The 18,398-nt window shown below is 37.4% G+C and overlaps 1 protein-coding gene across 3 annotated transcripts in view; it reads right to left on the bottom strand.

The window, feature by feature from the left end:
- ZSWIM6 (zinc finger SWIM-type containing 6) overlaps positions 1-18,398 on the bottom strand; it is a 114,050-nt gene that overhangs the window by 38,632 nt on the left and 57,020 nt on the right. For all 3 annotated transcript variants that reach the window (XM_074931637.1, XM_074931638.1, XM_074931639.1), the window contains exon 2: positions 8,782-9,138. In XM_074931637.1, coding sequence (XP_074787738.1) covers positions 8,782-9,138 — 357 coding nt within the window. The remainder of the gene's footprint in view (positions 1-8,781; positions 9,139-18,398) is intronic.

Genomic DNA, 18,398 nt, shown 5'->3' with positions numbered 1-18,398 from the left:
AAATCATCACCTCGGTGCCTCTGAGCTGTGATGGCTCTGCAAAGCTAAACAAAGAGGAAAAAATATCCCCAAACATCCAAAGTCTTAAAGCACTAAAGGCATTTCCATCATAAGTAAGTGTTACAGCTGTGTAAGATTGCAGTGCTTCAAAAGGAGCATCTTTACATAGCCAGTGTCATCAGCACAGTCAATTCAGAGCAACTTTACCTGAATTAGCCTAGTATGAACTGAAGTGACTAGATTTACAGCAGTGCTTTGGCCACAGGCTGCTCTAACTCAAATTTTGCAGTTGAGATCAGTGATTTTCCACCGGTGGCCTCTGCTAAAGGCGGACAAAATTAACAAGTTCTTGCACCATCTAGCGACCCATGTTTTTCTAAAGACAACTGTACCTCCACTGGGTATGTTACAAAAGGTATTGTAGGCTTAAAAAGGCTGAAAAGCACTTATTTAAGACTGTCAGGGAAACAACTGAAGGTAGTGCATCACCATACCAGATGTAAGGTATTTTAAGCATGTGCAAGACTCAAGTTAATTCACATTTTGATTTTAGGCTTGTAAAAACTGTCATCTATACCTCCCTTATGTTTTGAGAAGATGTTAGAAACTGAAACATGTTACACAATCTATCACTTTTAAATCCAAGTCCCTGTTACCTATGCAGGGAAAAAAAAAAAAAAGTGCAGGAAAACTATAGTCAGATTTGTAAAAACTTGCTTTTTCAAAGAAGTCCTGAAACTTGAAAAGCAAAGATAGCTACAACTCTTCAGATGTATAGGAATTATACAACGATTCTGTTGATTCAAGCCTTCATTTCACAGTTGCAGCTCTGCCACATAGGTGAAGCTTTTGAGCAGTCGTAAGGAATGCTGGAATCTATTCAATGAAAATACAACTGGAAGATTTAAAGGGTCAGAGGGATGTCTTTTCTAGTAGTTGCTGAGAGTGTAAAAAAAACCTTTCAGCTCAGCATCTTCATAAACTGCCTCCAACTTCAGAGCCTACAGCTGGGAACACTGCACTGATGCATATATACACATATGTATGTATACATATATACATACACACACACATATTAGTAAGAAATTGTTTCTTTAAAGATGTGAATGAACTCTCCTGCCTTATGCAGGAACCACAACAATGTCTCAGAAAGGAATCAAGCCCAAGACTACAAAAAAAAAAATCAAGGGATGACAAAACCTCCTCTTCTATCAGTATTTCCATCTTTAGTACGCTAGGTTTAAGGGCCTTTTCAATTCAGTTAGCTATACAAAACTCATACTGGTAAGTCTTCAGTTGCAAAGGATGAGATAAAAAGGGAAATCAAGCCACATAAGAATAAGCAGTGCAGCTGTTACACAGACCCAAGTTAGCAGTATCACCTTGCAAATAGTTAAATATTTCATTGCTTTAAAGCAAAGACCTATCTATGAAAAGGAATTATGTAAAGGCACCAATATACAAAATACGCTTATATTTATCCCTTATTGCAACGGAGATATATCTTTTAAACAATCTTGCTATGGCTACTTTTAAACTGAATTAAAAATAACCCAAGATTCCCCAGCTAAGTTTCCCTACTTAGGGAAAAAATCAAAATTCCTTCCGTAACTGTTTACGTTTTATCAAAAGCTCATCAGTCAGTTTGTGCTAGAAAGCTGAATTTCAACACAGGTACCGCAGATTCTTTAACAACATGGTTCCTTTACAGGAAAAAAGGGCGTCTGCTGCCCTGGGTGAGCAAGACTGCTCCCATCAAGGCCTCTTCTCCCAGCATGATCCCAAGTATACCTTCCCCAGGGGTTCAGCATCACTACACTTAACACAAGTGTTATTTTTATGTCAGTAGGCTAGAAGGTTGTAAAAGCTGAAGACACCAAGCTGAGGGTCTGAGCTCTATGACGTCATTCAGTGAAGTAGTACACATACATCTGACTCCAACCAATTTTTCCTTACAAAATCTTATATAGGCTACACTCAGTATGATCACAACTTTTAACTGAGGTTTATAAAGAAATATCAGTATACATGTAACTGACACCAGCTACAGCTGTAATTCCTTCAACACCACTGGCAGTCTCCAGCAATAGCCATGGACTAACAAGGCACAGAGATGGTGTGTCCAATCAGGCACGAGTCCAAACCACCCTCCCAACGGCAGCAACCAGGCTTCTTAGTAGTACCACTGGGGAAGCCTCAGCTTCAAGTGCCCAGGTCACTCTTGTTTTAGAGTCAGCAAACATCTCCACCTCTCTCAATCAGGCACTTTGCAAGATTACTACATTCACTTACAGTCAGGTGAACACTGATTAATCCAACCTGTTTCCTCTCCTACTCAAAACATAGATCACTTTTGGGCAATGGGTGGGAGTTTTATACCGCTGCTTTTCTTCTGAAGATATGGGACTGGGTGAGTAGACAAGGAACTATCTGAACAAGGGGGAGCTGCAAGATGAAGCCCTAGCGGTGGCCAGCAGAAAGGCTTACACTCAACACCAGGCAGAGCTGAAGGTTCAACCCAAAGGTTAAACAAGGTGCCACACGGCCCCGAACGGCCACCACAAGGCTTGAGCAGGTGCACGGTTTGGCTGTGGAGAGGAACATCAGCAGCCCTGAATTTAATCTCTGCAGCACAGTTTGGTACCAAGAGCAAATCCTGTTCCCCACTTGTAAACTGGGGACAAGTATTACTTACATGCTTCTGAGAGGTGTCATGAGGATAAATTAATTCACATTCGAACTATGAAAGTGAAAAGCACTGTATAATTATAGTGAATATTAGAAGCTGTAATTAAACTGTGTCAGTTTATAGACACTAACATATTAATCTTTCTCCCTCCAACCTCTGGCTTTTTAAACTTCTGTTGTGACTCCTCTTTGAAATAGGTTTTACATCGTGTACCTTACAGTTAAGTACAATAAATAAATTATTTATACTCAGTGTATAGAAAAAGTCATACATACTTGATCACGCTCTTTTACTAAAATTATTAAATTGCAATCTTAAACAGGAATATTGTGTACAACTGTTTGTAACACTGAACACGCAAATAAAATTTGAGAACAGCATAACAGCCTTTAGTATTTATGGTCATCAGGTTACATGTTAAATATAATCAACTCCCAAGCATTTAAAAGAAATAAACACTTTGATCATTTACACACCAATTTTAAGAACAGCTTTCAAAATGAGCAACCACATTCAAGAACTGGCGTTATATATGGAGAACTTAACTTTCAAAAGTAAGTAGAAACAAAGGAGCATTGACTAACATAGGCTAAGAATTGCCTATAATGTAAATTACTCAGGGTAATCAACAAAAAACAGTCTTAAAGGCAAACTGCTTTTGTGATCCTCATTTTTGAAGTATCACAAGAGTTGTTCTAAACTTCATATGAAACCATGCCAAATTACTCACTCATAGCCATATTGAAACTTTTTTGAACTTCATTTTACAAAAATCTTATTTAATTGTACAAATGAACTGTCAATTAGTTACATTTTATTAAATATCATCCCATGGCAGCATTAAGGAGAAGAAGATACGGAAAACGGATTACAGATATAAAACATGACTGAGTACTACACAAAGACTGAATGGCCCAGCTAGAAACCATTACTGCCATACGCTGACTCAAAAACTGATTTTATAAACTCAGCATGCTCACAATTATTATAAACAATAATTATATAAACCCAAAGATCATAAAATTAATTAAGAAAAAATATTATGTTTTTGTTTCCCAAAATGATTCAAAGTTTTCATATAAGTCACTTCATGTTGTAATTTCAGTACTCTTGGGTAGAATACAACACCTACTCAGCAGTGCACAGCACAAGAAAACAGCAACTGCTGTGAAGCAGTCAGTGCTAACAGAAAACAGACTTGGACAAGCTACACAAAGTTGCTGAGGAAAGTTAACAAACACCCAACAAGTTTTTAACTTCAAAAAAACTATTTTTCTTCCATCTGCATATATAGCAAAATACATAAACTTATCCACTGACAATATCAAGCCTCTCCTGCTAAAATCTGGGTCTCACATACTTTATACAGCAGTAAGTTTCAAAGTCTATTTCTGTGTAGCAGATAAAAGAACAGTACAGACTAGCAGGCGTTATTATGATGTATTTTTACCTTCCACGTATCAACCCAAAATCTTGCTACTTTCTATATTACAAGTTTTAGTGTTTAATGTACCTGAAAAAAACCTCTTAAAAATATGAACTTCATAAGTTATTTTTCTGTTATCCCGAGCTAGCAATCTTTCATTTTATTTTACATTGTACTACTTACTTCTACTTGGTTTCTGAAATTTCTCTAGTTGTGGTTACTCTTGTTATTACTTCCAAATCTGGTTCACTAAACAATTCTCATACTAAGCAATGGACTACTTTCCTTTCAAAAAGGATGAAAGTGAACTCCCCTGCTGTTTCCCACAGACTTCTTTTGCAACTAGTCTCTCGGTGAATTTTGCCAGTTTAAGCAGATTCATATGAAAGATTTTGTCATTTTTAAAATAATGTATTATCTTTAACATTAAACATTCCATTTTCTAGAAGACTGACAATACATGAATTCTGTTGTTCAGACCTATCCTACCCTACAATTTTCCACAAAAATCCCCATCATTTCAGTTAAATACATTAAATTCATATTAACACATATTCACCTGTACCTCCAGATTGCCCTTTGGAACTTACAATATATAGGAACAACACTAGATATTATGAAATTCTCTTTTAAAGCTTTTTTTTTTTTTTAACAGATTTTTCCCTCTCGAATGCCTCCACTAGCACTCCTACTATATATTAGAGATTAATATTTGCAGAAGATGTACCTAGATCTGCCTGGACAAATACAGAAACAACTACCCAGGTACCTCTGCTTCTGAGAAGAAAAATGTATTTGAACTGCTTTTGCACAGGTCCTCCCTCTTAAATATGAGTTCATCTGCATGTGGTTTTGTACTGGTGACTGATTCACAATACGAGTCAGATAATCAGAGAATGGGAGAAAGTCTGGAGAAATCCATATCATTCTTCTAAGAAAAAAGATTGCAACAGCAGCACTAAAAACTCAGGAAATGAACACTACAGCTTAAAGGTAAAAATTAAATTGGTTTGCTAGGCTGTCCTGATACCAGTAAAAGGCAGACCGTTTTTCACTATGCACATAACAAATCAGTGCTAGTATGAGATTAACATGCAAACAGACCTTCTTTCCCCCTCCTCATCTTGCAGTTACTCTCTTACTCAAAATATCAGGAACATAGTTTGACATTTGAACCAATTTATTTAAGTGAAAGTTTCATACCTAAGAAAAGACAAATCCCAAATGACAAACCCATCTGATAATCCCTTCCTGGCTGTTCTCTTTCTAGCCTTACACACCTGCCAGCTTCTTCTGCTACAATGGTACAAAAATTAATAGGGAGGAAAGCCTCAGCTAAGCAGGATCCAAATCTATATCCAGCTTCCTGAGTCAGCATCCCCGAACAGAAAAGCCAAAGTGAAGCCAACAGTTATGCAGTGCAGACATCAGGATATCAGTATGAATACCTACAGTTGTCTTCAACACAGAAGATTAGATCCACAGACCTCCAGTTTTGAAATCATCAGGAACATGTACAGCTGTAGCAATGTCACATGAGAAAATCAGAACATGACAAATCTCAAATATAAGAGGTGCTTTTGTGCTCTAAAAACATCCAAACCCCTCTTGTAATCACCACCAAGTGGAAATTAGCACCTCAAATACAGAAGAGGATTCCAAGTAAGTCACTGTGCTCTCCTGAAGAAGTCAGTGAACAGACAATACATTCCAGCACTTCTAACAGCACCACCTTATTTTATCCTGCAGTGAGGTTGTCATGAAGCAAGAAAGTATACTCCATCATTTCTATCCACCAAGGAACTCAAAGGGATCTGTCATTTCAAAACCCACATCACCATTGTAAGTTACTTCACTAGTTGTCCCAGTAATCTCCCTCACAAGGAAGGTGGCCAAAGCCAGTCACTGAATGACAGAATTCTGAGCAAATGAACCCAATTCACCTTTTGTGAAAGTACTGCAGAGTTGTTCCATCTCCCTAGCCAGCTCATAAGTCAACAAGACCACTGTAGTCAGAGCTTTTCAGAGTCCCACATCATTCTTACGTACAAATAAATAGTATTCAAGAGCTCATTTCTTTTGCCTATTGCTGGAAATATATACTAGAGCCACCATGAGGAAAAACAAAACAAAACATTTAAAACGAAGTTTTATATAAAATCACTCTGAAATTAAAACACCTCTAGGTAACATTGAAAAGAACTTCCTCATCCAACTACAGATTCAAGACTTCTCTTTGATCAAAGCTGTTTCTGGTGTTTCTCTGACAATTGTCCTCTTACTTTTATTTTTTTTTTTTTTTAATTCTTCCTCTTACTTACCTGTGCCTTCAAATAGTATTCAACATAATTCCTCTTCAAACACTAGTTTAGTGAGGTTAAACTGTTCAAAGCAAGACAGGTCTAAAAGAGTGTTGTATTGCAAACTGAACATCTGCAGCACAGGAGATATGACAGAGTGAATAGTGATCTTATGTTTATCAGCCTTTGCTATTAGAACCAGAGACACCATCTTTGTGGTTATTTTTTATAAGTTTCTTTTAGTTAACTATTACTTGCAATTTCAAGAATTTAAGATCAAAATAGCGGAATTACAGTATGAATTCCAGAAGAAGGATTAATTGCCACATAATCAGAGGAACTTTTTCCACGAAAGAACCCTGTATTTTAACACTGTAAACATATATATAAAAAAAAAAACAAAACTCAAAGCCCAGACCATGGTTTTATGGGATTCTGAAAGGAAAAGCAGGAGACTATAAATCCTCTTTCATAATTTTCTTATGCTACCTGGATTTTCTACTACAGTTTTTGATATTTTATTAAGAAATATCAACCATCAATAAAGACATACCGCAGTCTCATTTGACAGGAAAACAGCAACATTTGTAAAAAACATTTTAGTTTTATAGATATTTTTAAACTACCCTACTCAAATTCATTGTGAAATTTCACAATTTATCATCAACTGCGTTTGTTTCTTATTCTTTTTGCTATTTGGGCTGATACAAGCATCAAATATCTGTCTTAATGAGTAATGAGATATTTTGACAATAAGAAAATAGCTGACAAAAACCAACATGTCTATGATTAGTGTAATTACAAACTTAATGCTGATCAAGTTTAAGCACTCTGCAACAGTTTGTCATTTCTCTTAATTTGCCACAGTATAACAAATGAAGCCATATATAGCCATCATATATCCTTCCTTTCCCACCCCTCCCTTCTCCCACCCTTGACTGTTTGAATCTTCTGTGCCACTCATATTCACCATATTTCTTCCTTCCCCTTAATTCCTTACGTTCAGGCTATTTCCAGCTCTCATGCAATATAAGTCTTCAGCTTACAACACCCGAGCATCTTCCTCTCTTGCTTGATGTTCTGCATCTGCTTTAGCTTCTCTTTCTTTCCACCATCACTAGGCAGCTCTGCCCATCACCTTCTCATTATGTTCCAAAACAACTACAGCAACTGCCTTGCCTCTCGTGACATCCCCATAGCCGCCAAAAGACAAAAAAAGCACTGTTCCGGAAATTCACCTTCTTGCAACACTGCCTGCCTGGGCCTGCCAGCGTCACCAGACTTTAAGAAGAGGGACTAGGCTGCAGATGATTCCTGTTATTGGAAAGACTCCCTTCTGTTGTTCCGCCTATACTGTAACACCCACGTGGTTTTGTTTCTCCAATATTAAGCAGCTTGGTTGTGTTTGTATTGCTAATTCTTTGCAACAGTGGTCATCCCTTGTAAATATCTAACACACAAGAACTGTTCCTGTCATTGAGCAGACAAAAAAGATACTTTTAGATATTTAGGTAACTTATTTTTCCTTCTAACATACCCTTGTGCTTACATCTCTTGTCACTTACATTTCTATCAGGGGACCTTACAGGAACAAAGAACTCTAATAACTAGCTGGGTCACCTCAAACCCACAATTAACCCACTTTCAGTTCAGCTAGATCCATAGAAAAGCTGCCTCAGAAGCCCCAAGTCATACCCAGCACCTTTTAACAAACACAAGATGTTCAGTATAAAAAAGAACTACTGAGAGCCATTAAAACCACATGCAGCAGAAATAGCAGGAGAGATCAAGACCTTTGCTGATGCTGTAGGCTGCTGCAGCACCAGCAGGTAAAAGGCATTGAAATACAGGTTTTATATTCCTCCTGACTTCATACAAAAAACAAATTCCAAAGGATAATAAAATCATATTTACGAAATGAAAAAAGCAGTAACAACTACTTGCTTTTATGCTTTGCCATTAAAACAAAATTACACAATCAAAATGTCATAAGATTAGTTCAAAAAGAACAAAATAACAAAAAGATGCCATTGGTAAGTTGGTAAGCAATGTGTCTATACAAAGAACACCACTACGCAGTTTTTCATAGCTAGAAAATACAAGCGTGAAGCATATTAGCTCACATATTAACACCGCTGAAGACAAGCTCATGGCTTATGAATTCTTCTGTTTTCCAAAAAGTATTGCTTTCTAAACACCTTGTAGCAAAAGTTCAATAGCAAAACCCTGTTTAGTAAAAACATCAAAGAATCACAGAACAATTTAGGCTGGAAGGGACCTCACCAGGTCACACTTCTAAATGCCACCAAAAAAGCTCAAAACCAAAGAGGGAAAGAAGCAGAAGGAAGAACAAGTATCAAACTCACCATGGACTTGATTGATTTCTGAATTCTGAGAAAGAATTTCATCTGCTAATTTTTGAGCAGTTGGCAAAACTTCTGTGTGGTGCACTGTGATCAAATACTGTACAAATTTTTGTAGTTGGTCTCTGTTCATTTGAAAGAGTGTCTCTGAAATGGGAAGATGCAGTTTGACCTGATCTGGCTTGCGGATCCGGTATAAAGAGAGTGCCACAACGTGGGCACAGTAAAATATGTCCTTGTTTCCACAGCTACAGGTCACTGAGGTAATCTTGCAACGATCAAAGCTGATAGCTACATTGCAAACAGTTTCTGGCTCCGATTGCATTGCAGGCTCTGTCACTGTGCCACTCAAGTGGAAACCTGTGCAGTGAAAAAAAGAGAACTTAATAGAAGTAAAACACTGTATCTCATTGTCAATAACCTTTTGTCAATAAAGTAAAAGTCATCATCTATTTCTGAGGAATTATATATTTTAACAAGCTTGCTTTAATTACAAATATGATTACCCCTTTCTTTCACACCCTTTTCATCCCCAATAAAATCAGAAGGGGAGTAAGAAGCTAGTTTACAAGCCCTCTTTGCCGTTCCATCACAACATTCATAAAAGTTTGACAGTAAGAAAAACATTTATTTGGTAAATAACTTCAGAAGCAGAGCTACATCTGATTAAGACCAATGTGAAACTCCCAGTACCTCAGCAAGTTGGCAGCAATTTTCCTAACCCCACACCAGGGAGCCTGCAACACCTACCAGCAAATTTAACCATCTCTTAGTAAGTAAGAGGGAAGTAGTGCACTCTAGTGGCACGAACCCAGGCCTAGTCTCAACTCTGCCACTGAGTCACAGACACAAGTCTCTTAAACGCTGCTTTCACCTCTCCACCTACTGAGCTCATGGCTAAAGCTCACCTTCCCCCAAGCGATCCAGTAGGACGGCTATGTTTGTGTAGCTCTCTGAAGATGGAAGCTGCCGCACTTAGCAATGCACACGGTATCAGGTTTATAATACAGAATGAGACAGGTGGGTACTGTTTCAGAAGTCTGAATTATGGTCCTGTTTTCCATTTAGCACAGTAAATCACAAGGTAAAAGAGCTAGGTTTTCCTGTATTGTAAGAAGGTATGGTATACTATAAGGAAGATTTTCCCTTCAGCAAAGATGCTACTAGTTGACACAGCACCCTCTTGAACCAAGGTCTCAAATTCTGAAGATCAGACCTAAACCCACCTCTGTCTGTTCAACATGAAGTCCCAGGTTTAGCTCTCAATACTTCCTATCACTGAATAGCAGAAATTGGGGGTTTCTTCTGGATTTTATGTAAGCACGACATCAATTTTGGCTCAAGCATTAAGTCAGACGCATAAGTACAGGACAATAAAACTAAATTTCATGTGCCATACCAGTATTAAACTTAAAGAGACATATAAAATCTGGGATGGACACGACAAGTAAGGTGTTACACATAACTATTTATAATGGAAATATAAAATAATATAAAACCACACTCAGTTGAAGTCCAAAACCGATTCAGTATTCTTGAAATACCAAACAAGTGTATTGTAAGAAGCAGTATCACATGAAAATTAGGTGGGGAAAAAAAAATACATAAGCAGCTCTAGTCCAAAATGTTGTATATCCAATTGTTTTAAAAAAGCTTGCCAAATTGCAGGAAACAAAGCGGAAAATATCTCATTTTTTCCATTTGTTTACACTGTACATTTCAGAGCAGGTTGTGCAGTCAGCATCACTGTTTGGATTACATTCAATTGCAGTACTCTGATACTCTACCCTGAAGAAGGTTATAGGCACACAGTCACCTCGACTCTGCAAGAGGATGTTTACCAGTTAAAGTAGTTAAGAGTCAAGGCTGAAAAGGCAGTAAGTTAAAAAGTGCACAGAGAGGAAGGGGGCTGGTCAAACAAGCCCAGGCGTAGGCAGTATTCTTGCTCACCTCCACTCAACACAGAGAAGGGAAGTGGAAGTGCCCTTCACACCATGAGCTCCTCTGTTTGCCTTTCCCTTCCTTTTTAATGTAGTCACACATGCTCCTGTATAAGTGTATTCGCTCAAGAAGAGACATTTCATTAAAACTTAGTCATCTCTATTTATTTCAAGTTAATTCCCAGTAAGTGCAAGTTAGATTGGTGGTCCCAGAGAAACTGCATGGGAGATTTTTCTTTTTATTATCACTTTTCTATGAAGCATACATAAAACTGTCTCTCATCTATAAACTGAGGAAAAGCCTAACACCTGAACACTGAAAGGGCCTGATCTCACTCCTTCTACCCTCAGTAAGTACATGGACTCCTATTAATTCCAACAGAAATAGGCCCAATGAAAGATTTTCTATTAAACCGGTTTAAAAAAACCCCACAAATGTCCAACCAGCTACTCCAACAATATCATCATTTTTAATTTGGCAGTATGTAATTCAAGCATTCAGAAAAGTTAAAAAAATTCCTGGAAAGATGAATGTCTCCAGAAATAATTAGAGTTAACAGCAGACATGCCTCTAAGTCCCTAACACTGTTCAGACATAAATGTAGCTCCTCCTCTCCATTGAGATTTTTTTGAGAATTCATATTACAACCAGCAACATTTATAAACACGGATCTTGGTCTAAACAATGACAGCACGAATACAGTCAAGTTACCTAACCCACCCTTCTTAAATTACAGAGGGTTTAAACAAAAACATCAGAAGCTCTATATTAACTATGCTGCAATGATAAGACTATGACTGGTAATTATGAAACACTATTTTCCTCCTCCTCTTCTGTTTGTGTTTTTTAAAAAAAGAAATTGTTGTTAGTAAATACGACCTTTAAAAAGATTTCAACACACCAGAGAAAACATACCAGGAAAATTTCAGCTCAGAAGTCCTGGTAGGGCTGTTACAATTTAACCTACCAGACATCAAATGCCACCTTCTCTACTGCCTACAACACTGCAGACTCCTCAACAGGGAGGTCTGTTCCCCTCCCACAGACGTATCCTTAATCTTTTTTTTAGCTTAACCATCTAATATTCTCCAAATAAAGTATGAAAAGTTAGTAGCAGGTAAAAAATTGACACATTGCTTTGCTAGAAAGCTTTCACTGCCAGTAATTTATAACCTGCCAAGAAGAGAGATCTTATATGCTCCTGGAAGAAGGCAAAAGGAATCACCTGCATGGGGACTTGAAGATAATGACATTTCACTAACAGATCAAAAGGAGCAGAAAAAAGCCTTTTCAGCTATAAGTTGCAAGCCTTCACTACAAATAGGTATTTCCCTTCAAAGTTATATTCCCTTCCTACTCAAAGTTATAAACCTTTGCTGGAAATATTTATCCATTCAAAAAAAACCCAAGAACACTTAGGCTTCACTTTTAAACTAAAAAGTTCATTCATTATTATCTAAAGACAAAAGAGTTGCAAGCAGAAAAGTGTGCGTTCGCTACAGAAGCTATTTATAGAGCAGGCTTGTTTCACCTTTTCCCTTCAGCTACTGTAGTTCGAAATGTTTTACTGTTTTCAAACCAACACGTGACCAGTAATTCAAGCTCTGCTGACATTTTCAATGCGCCAGAGGCTTTGCGTTCTGCAAAAATGCGTTTAGAAAAGCGGTTGAAGCATTAAGACAATGTATCAAATGAAGTTCTTTTACAAAGTGATTTTGCTTCGGTCGAACACTCACCTCAAATACACCACAAAAATTATTTAACAGCCAAAAAAAAAAATAGCATTTTCAGCTACCATACTTTTGGAAGGGGACTGTGCCAAAATACCATCAGGAGAAGAGCATTAAGTAATCAGTGAATTTTACAAAGCAATTTTTGCCAAAATCTGTTTGACAGCATCCAATCCATTAACTAAAAACATTCTGGGACTGTAAAGCTGCCTGATAAATAAAAATTCATATTACTACAATGCAGTATTTGACAGCACAAGTATATAAACTTATCATAAAAAAGAACTACTTTAGAATAAAACAAAAGAAACTTCAAACTGTAAGGCACTAAAGAGGAGAAATGACAGTGGCATGCGGAGAAGCAGCAGGTCAGCTTTTAGTTACTCAAGTCAAAAAGAAATTTTGAAATCGTGAGTTCCACTAATCCAAAGGAATAAGAAAAGTTACTGTGCTAAATAAGCATCGTCAATGACATCTCACAAGCTTCATTCATTTCTGCTGTCACCTGATGTTACAAAGCATTTTCCACAATATACCCAAGTCCAAAGATGCATTTTAAAAAGATAAAGACCAAAACGAACAAGAAGTATTCAAAACAACTAGCAGCAGGGGGTGGGGGGTGAGTGGCAGTGGTGGCAGCAGGGTGGAATTATGCCAATACTGTATGATGTTGTGGTTCAAGGAAATAAAACTAGTACAATATAGTGATTCAATATTCAATTTAAAGTTTTGGACTGTTGGTTTCTTTCAGTAATTTAGAATTCAACATCTCAAGATGTTCCTGTAGACACAGGAAAACAAAAAAAATAAAGATAAAAACCTCTAATTCAAGGGGAGCTGCATTCATTTGTAACTCAGTCAAGCTACTATGGAGTGGGCTTTACTTGAAAAAACAATTCTCAAACTTTTTAGCTGCCTATTGAAAAATACCAATAACATGACATCAAAACAAACACACCACCAGCTTAAAAACATAGCAGGCTATTCTCTTGAACATACAGTAATAGTACTTTAACAAAATCTATTAAAAAATGCAAACCTGTATTGCATATATTAAAAATATATCTGTGCTGTCAAGAATTACAGTCATTAAAAAATAACACCACCAGTTTAAATTCACACTTGCAACTGAAAGCTTTGATTTAAATGCAACCGTACATCACCACTGGGTATTGTTTATCCTTCACAGAAAATTTAAGTGTCAGAACTGAATTACAAAAATGCCCTAAAGCTTAGAAATGGTGCTTCTGAATACCTTTCTGCCATGTACATTTTGAGAACACCGTGCATGCCTCATCCACTATGCACACATTATCCTAAAATTAGGAAATATGCCACCAACTGTATTTGGAACATAGATGTGTTCCTGAATATTGATTCACTGACCCTGTTTCCGAGTAGTTTACAAAAAACATATATATACTCCTAGTCAGGAAAATGCATGAGTTTACATGATGTTTTACATTCACAGAAGACGAGACCAGCAGATGAGGTTACTTGAAGAGGAAAAACAAAACATTGCTTGTTCTGTGAGATGGGGAGTCTTCAGCATGCAAGACCTACACGGATTACCACCATAAAGTTATATGGAGAGAGGTTATCAGAATCATAACCGCCATCTTTAACAGTCACTTAAATTAACTTGCAGGTCTACCAGCTAATATTTATTCAACTACCATATTACTTGGCAAACAAACAATCACTGTGTAAAGTGAAAAACACCTTCGCTTCATCTAGCCTACCAAACAACAACAACAACAACAACAAGAAATGCTTATGGAAAGTAGTTTCCAACTATGCCCATTAGCTATTTTTTCATAACTCAGATCAGTGGTTGCATTTTTTTTCAAGACAAGCAAAAGTCTAAACCATGTTTACCTCATTCAAATTTTGTTTTTTAAGAAGTGGTTTTCCTTTAAGATAGTAAAGTAGTAACCTACATCCAATTCTGTCTGAACTTTGGAACACTAAAAACAGATTAACACCACACTTTGAAATTATTATGAAGTCAAAACTTTGCATGCCACCACTCAGCCTGAAGCTAATGTTAACAGCCTATTTATAAACCAGAGAACACATTGATTTAAAATGGAAAATACTTGCCCATAGTACCTTAAACATGCCAGTACAAAGGTAATGAGGAGTGAAAGAAAAAAAGAAGAGATTAATTAACAAAAGCAGCACATAAGATGTTTATTGTATGTAATGTATGCACAGGGTATAGAAGAACTTGTATTTTGAAAGCACTGCCACCTAGAATAAAATTGGTATTAACACTGCATCCAAACACTAACAGAAGACCCATTAAACAACTGCCTGGATTCCACAACTCTTTCATGAAGACAACAGTCAGGATTTAATATTTTGGGACTTTTGCAAGCAGGAGTGGAAGTATCACTAAATAACTGCACACACATGCTCCACTGACAACTTTAAAGTTCACTACTGCTGGCGTACATCCAAAAACATGCATGCTGTAACCATGACAGCAATAGTGACTTCAACAGCAAGATTTATTTATCCCGACACTGTGAATTCAACAGTTGCATTTTAAAAAAATCTTTCAGGACTTCTTTCAGCGGTCCAAACCTTCCAAGTCCGAGAACCGTTCAACTAATTACATTGATTAGACAAAGACCTCCACTAACCCCTCAAGTCAAGCTTGATCACATCTCTGCTGCTCAAAAGCAACCGCTTATCACTGTGGTTTAAGCAGGGGTCATGGATGACTGTGGATGAAATACATCCAGACTACTCTTCCCTAAAGAGAGGAAAAGGCTGTTCAAACAGCAAACAGTAACAGCAAAATGCCTTCCCCTGCCCAACACCCATATAAAATCTGGACTGTTTTAAGACAGATGCAAACTGCAGCAGGTTCTTGCTGTCTGGAGATGGAGACATTGAACAAAACATGCACTCCATAAGCATGGCCTCAAGGGTCCTTCAATGTTTCACTGCTATCCCTGTTGTTAAACAACTTGCAACCCACCCCACAGGAACCCCACACAAACTACAGAAGGACATTTTCAGCAGCACTGCTCACAGCTTGGGATCACATCTCTGTAAAACCTGAAAGTTGTCTGCACTTCATTTAATATGGATATATCCAGTGTTTGCAGCATTAGCTTTGTGGGCAAAGCAAAAGCTGCAAAATCTTTGTGTAAATAAGAGATGTTAAAAAAATCCCTTCCAGACAGCAGGAACATAGAACTCTACCTCTAACACATTGATGCTCAAATTGGAATCTAGAACACTATGGCAAACAATACTTGTAGCTCACAAAGCAGAAGCCGAGAAGTCTCTTCAGTCAAAGGCTTAACATAGTGCCAAGTATTCTCTAGAAGTGTGCATGCTGACTGACCCCTGTCAGATCAAGAAGGCTAGCAATTCATGGCTGCAGGTCACCCTCTACCAGGTAAAAAATCCAAGACTTTTTGTTGGCCTGGTGGTTTGTTGCTCTTTGGTTGGGTTTTTTCTTGTTTTGTTTTTAAAGGGCATCAGTTTAAAACTAACTTTGTTCCTCGATGCTCCCCACTCAGTACAACATAACATAAGAACACCAGTAAACAAAATAAAAAAATTAATTTCAATGTGAGTCTGGAAACCCTGAAGCTGATGGGTAGAAAAACTACAGTTTACTGTGATCCACCAGTCAGAAGATTTTTTTATATATACTACTATTTTTCTAATAATACACCCCACAGAGATCATGTGACAGTTATTAAATTCAAGAATGATAAAGAAATCATAAGCTTTGCAGAATGTGGGCAAGTTAACACTGAGTTATAACGCACAGAATACATACAGTAAGGCTCAACCTTCTGAGGAAGACTTGGTAGGCTGAGCTAAGGGAAACTGGCTGGATCTGTCATGCAGCAGCCTGCTGCAGCAAAAGTGTGAATTGGGAGTTATCACAACTACACTGGTGCTAAAGAAAAACTGGAATTAAATTCAAAATGAAGGGTAAGGGAAAAAAAGGGTAATTAATACTCACAGAAGTCACTAGAAGTGGAACTACTCCAAAATACTGGAGCTTTTGACAACCACGCTGCCCAGACTGTCCAGCTAATGTACACTAAAATGTTTATAGGTGAATTATAATAGAATGTAGGCCAGCATCAGGCCCAAGTTTACATTCAGCCATAACAAAAGCTGAAAACAAGAGGTTAAGACAGATTACTGATCTACATTTAAATTTCGATAAATAAACCTTCACTCTGCTGGTGAAATCCACAAACCCTTGTTTTTTGCAAAGGGAACAGATTGAGACAGCAGGATGTGCCAACAGCCTGCAAGGATCTACATCCTGGGAACATGCTAAGGGTGCCCAAGAACAAGGACTGATTATGACCAGTGTTCAGAGGATCAGTGCAAAGACATTTGTTCCTAGCTTTTGAGGACAAATTCCCTCTACTGTGGTGAGCAGAAGCTGGAATCCCTCCTGCAGGAAGCAGAGATCCATCTCATAGCCCAGGGTATCTATCTCCCAACGTGATGCCATTTCAGCTTTTATTGCTACTTCGTTTTCGCATCGCATTTGTGGGGAGAAATTATGTTTACTTGCTGCAGCACAAGTACAAATATCACAAATGGGAAAGTCACTGCAAATAGGGAAGAGCAGTGAAACAAAGCAAACTCAGATTAAACCTCCTCCTTTCATTAAAATATCCTAAAAGCAATACAACAAGAAATAGGCTGCTCTTATAATAATGAAAATAAGTAGAGACTATCAATTGTTTTAAGCAACTGAGAAGATGCCTTGCCTGTCAAACTGATACAATATGGTCATTTTTTCAATTTACTATTTAGATGCTTAATGTTAAGAGGAGAAACTTTCTTTATTACATGTCAACAGTTAAAGGCTTACCTTCAACTAAGAATCACCTGTCTCCACCAGGAGGAAGTAACAAAGTTAAATCATCTGAGACTAAAGAAAACCTCTGGCAAGACCTGCTCATTAAGGGAGGGAAAGAGAGGAAGAACCCAGTCTTACCAAGTTTTTTTGTTTCAAAATTTTCATCCATCAGTTCAACCACATCTCTGCTCTTTCCACACTCTCTACATGTACTCTGCTTATGACACACAAGAGGTATCAGCTTCACTTTACCATCTTAAGTTAGGGTTCATCTTGGACTTAATTTGTACATTGACTCCATAAGGCTTCAACATTACTCAACTTTTACAAATGAAGCATGATTAGCAGCAGTTGTCTACATGGCCTTTCAAAGATAAACTGAATTCAACTAACATAGGCCACAGAACAGCACATCACTTCATCAGAAGATGGGTGAAAGCAAGAAGGAAAAAGCTTTAAAAATTAAAGGTTGACTCAACACTGCTTTATCAACAGGAAAAACTTTATCATCTTCTTGATAAGGCCTTGATCAAACTCTCACTGCATTTTTTAATGGGAGGTGGATAATAACCTGCAAAGGAAGACAACAGCAATCACCGATACAAACTTGGGAAGAGATTTTAAAAAGATTAGAAAATTACTACTTCCTGAAAAGAGTATGTCTGCATTTCCTCAGCCCTCCTTACAGTTTGGGAAAACCCACACAGGATATCTGAAACAGGCACCCTGCAGTAAAAAGTATTTAGGTCATTCCAATAACACAAATTATTTAACTGATTGAGTAATTTAAGACTGCATTCAAACAGTTCAAGCTTAAGCTATGCAAAAGTGCAAGCCAATATAATTTTGAAACTAAACTGGCCCTCTATCAGGAAATGTTATGCTTGGCCTAAGAGGAAACTGCCACTCCCATTTCCATTACTCGTTATGGAATAAATAATTTTCTTCTGTTTAAAAAAGGGAGGGAAAAACAAAAATATATCAATGCCACACAAGTGCCAAATGAAAAATGGCATCAGAACTCCCAGAAATAAAAGACCCTTTCTTTATGATCATGATTCTATTCTTCCAGTTGTATACTAAATATTCACAAA

Source organism: Athene noctua, chromosome Z (genome assembly GCF_965140245.1).
Source record: "Athene noctua chromosome Z, bAthNoc1.hap1.1, whole genome shotgun sequence".
Classification (NCBI taxonomy): Eukaryota; Metazoa; Chordata; class Aves; order Strigiformes; family Strigidae; genus Athene; species Athene noctua.
The sequence above is the reverse complement of the archived record's forward strand: the minus strand, read 5'-3'. Positions and strand labels throughout refer to the sequence as shown.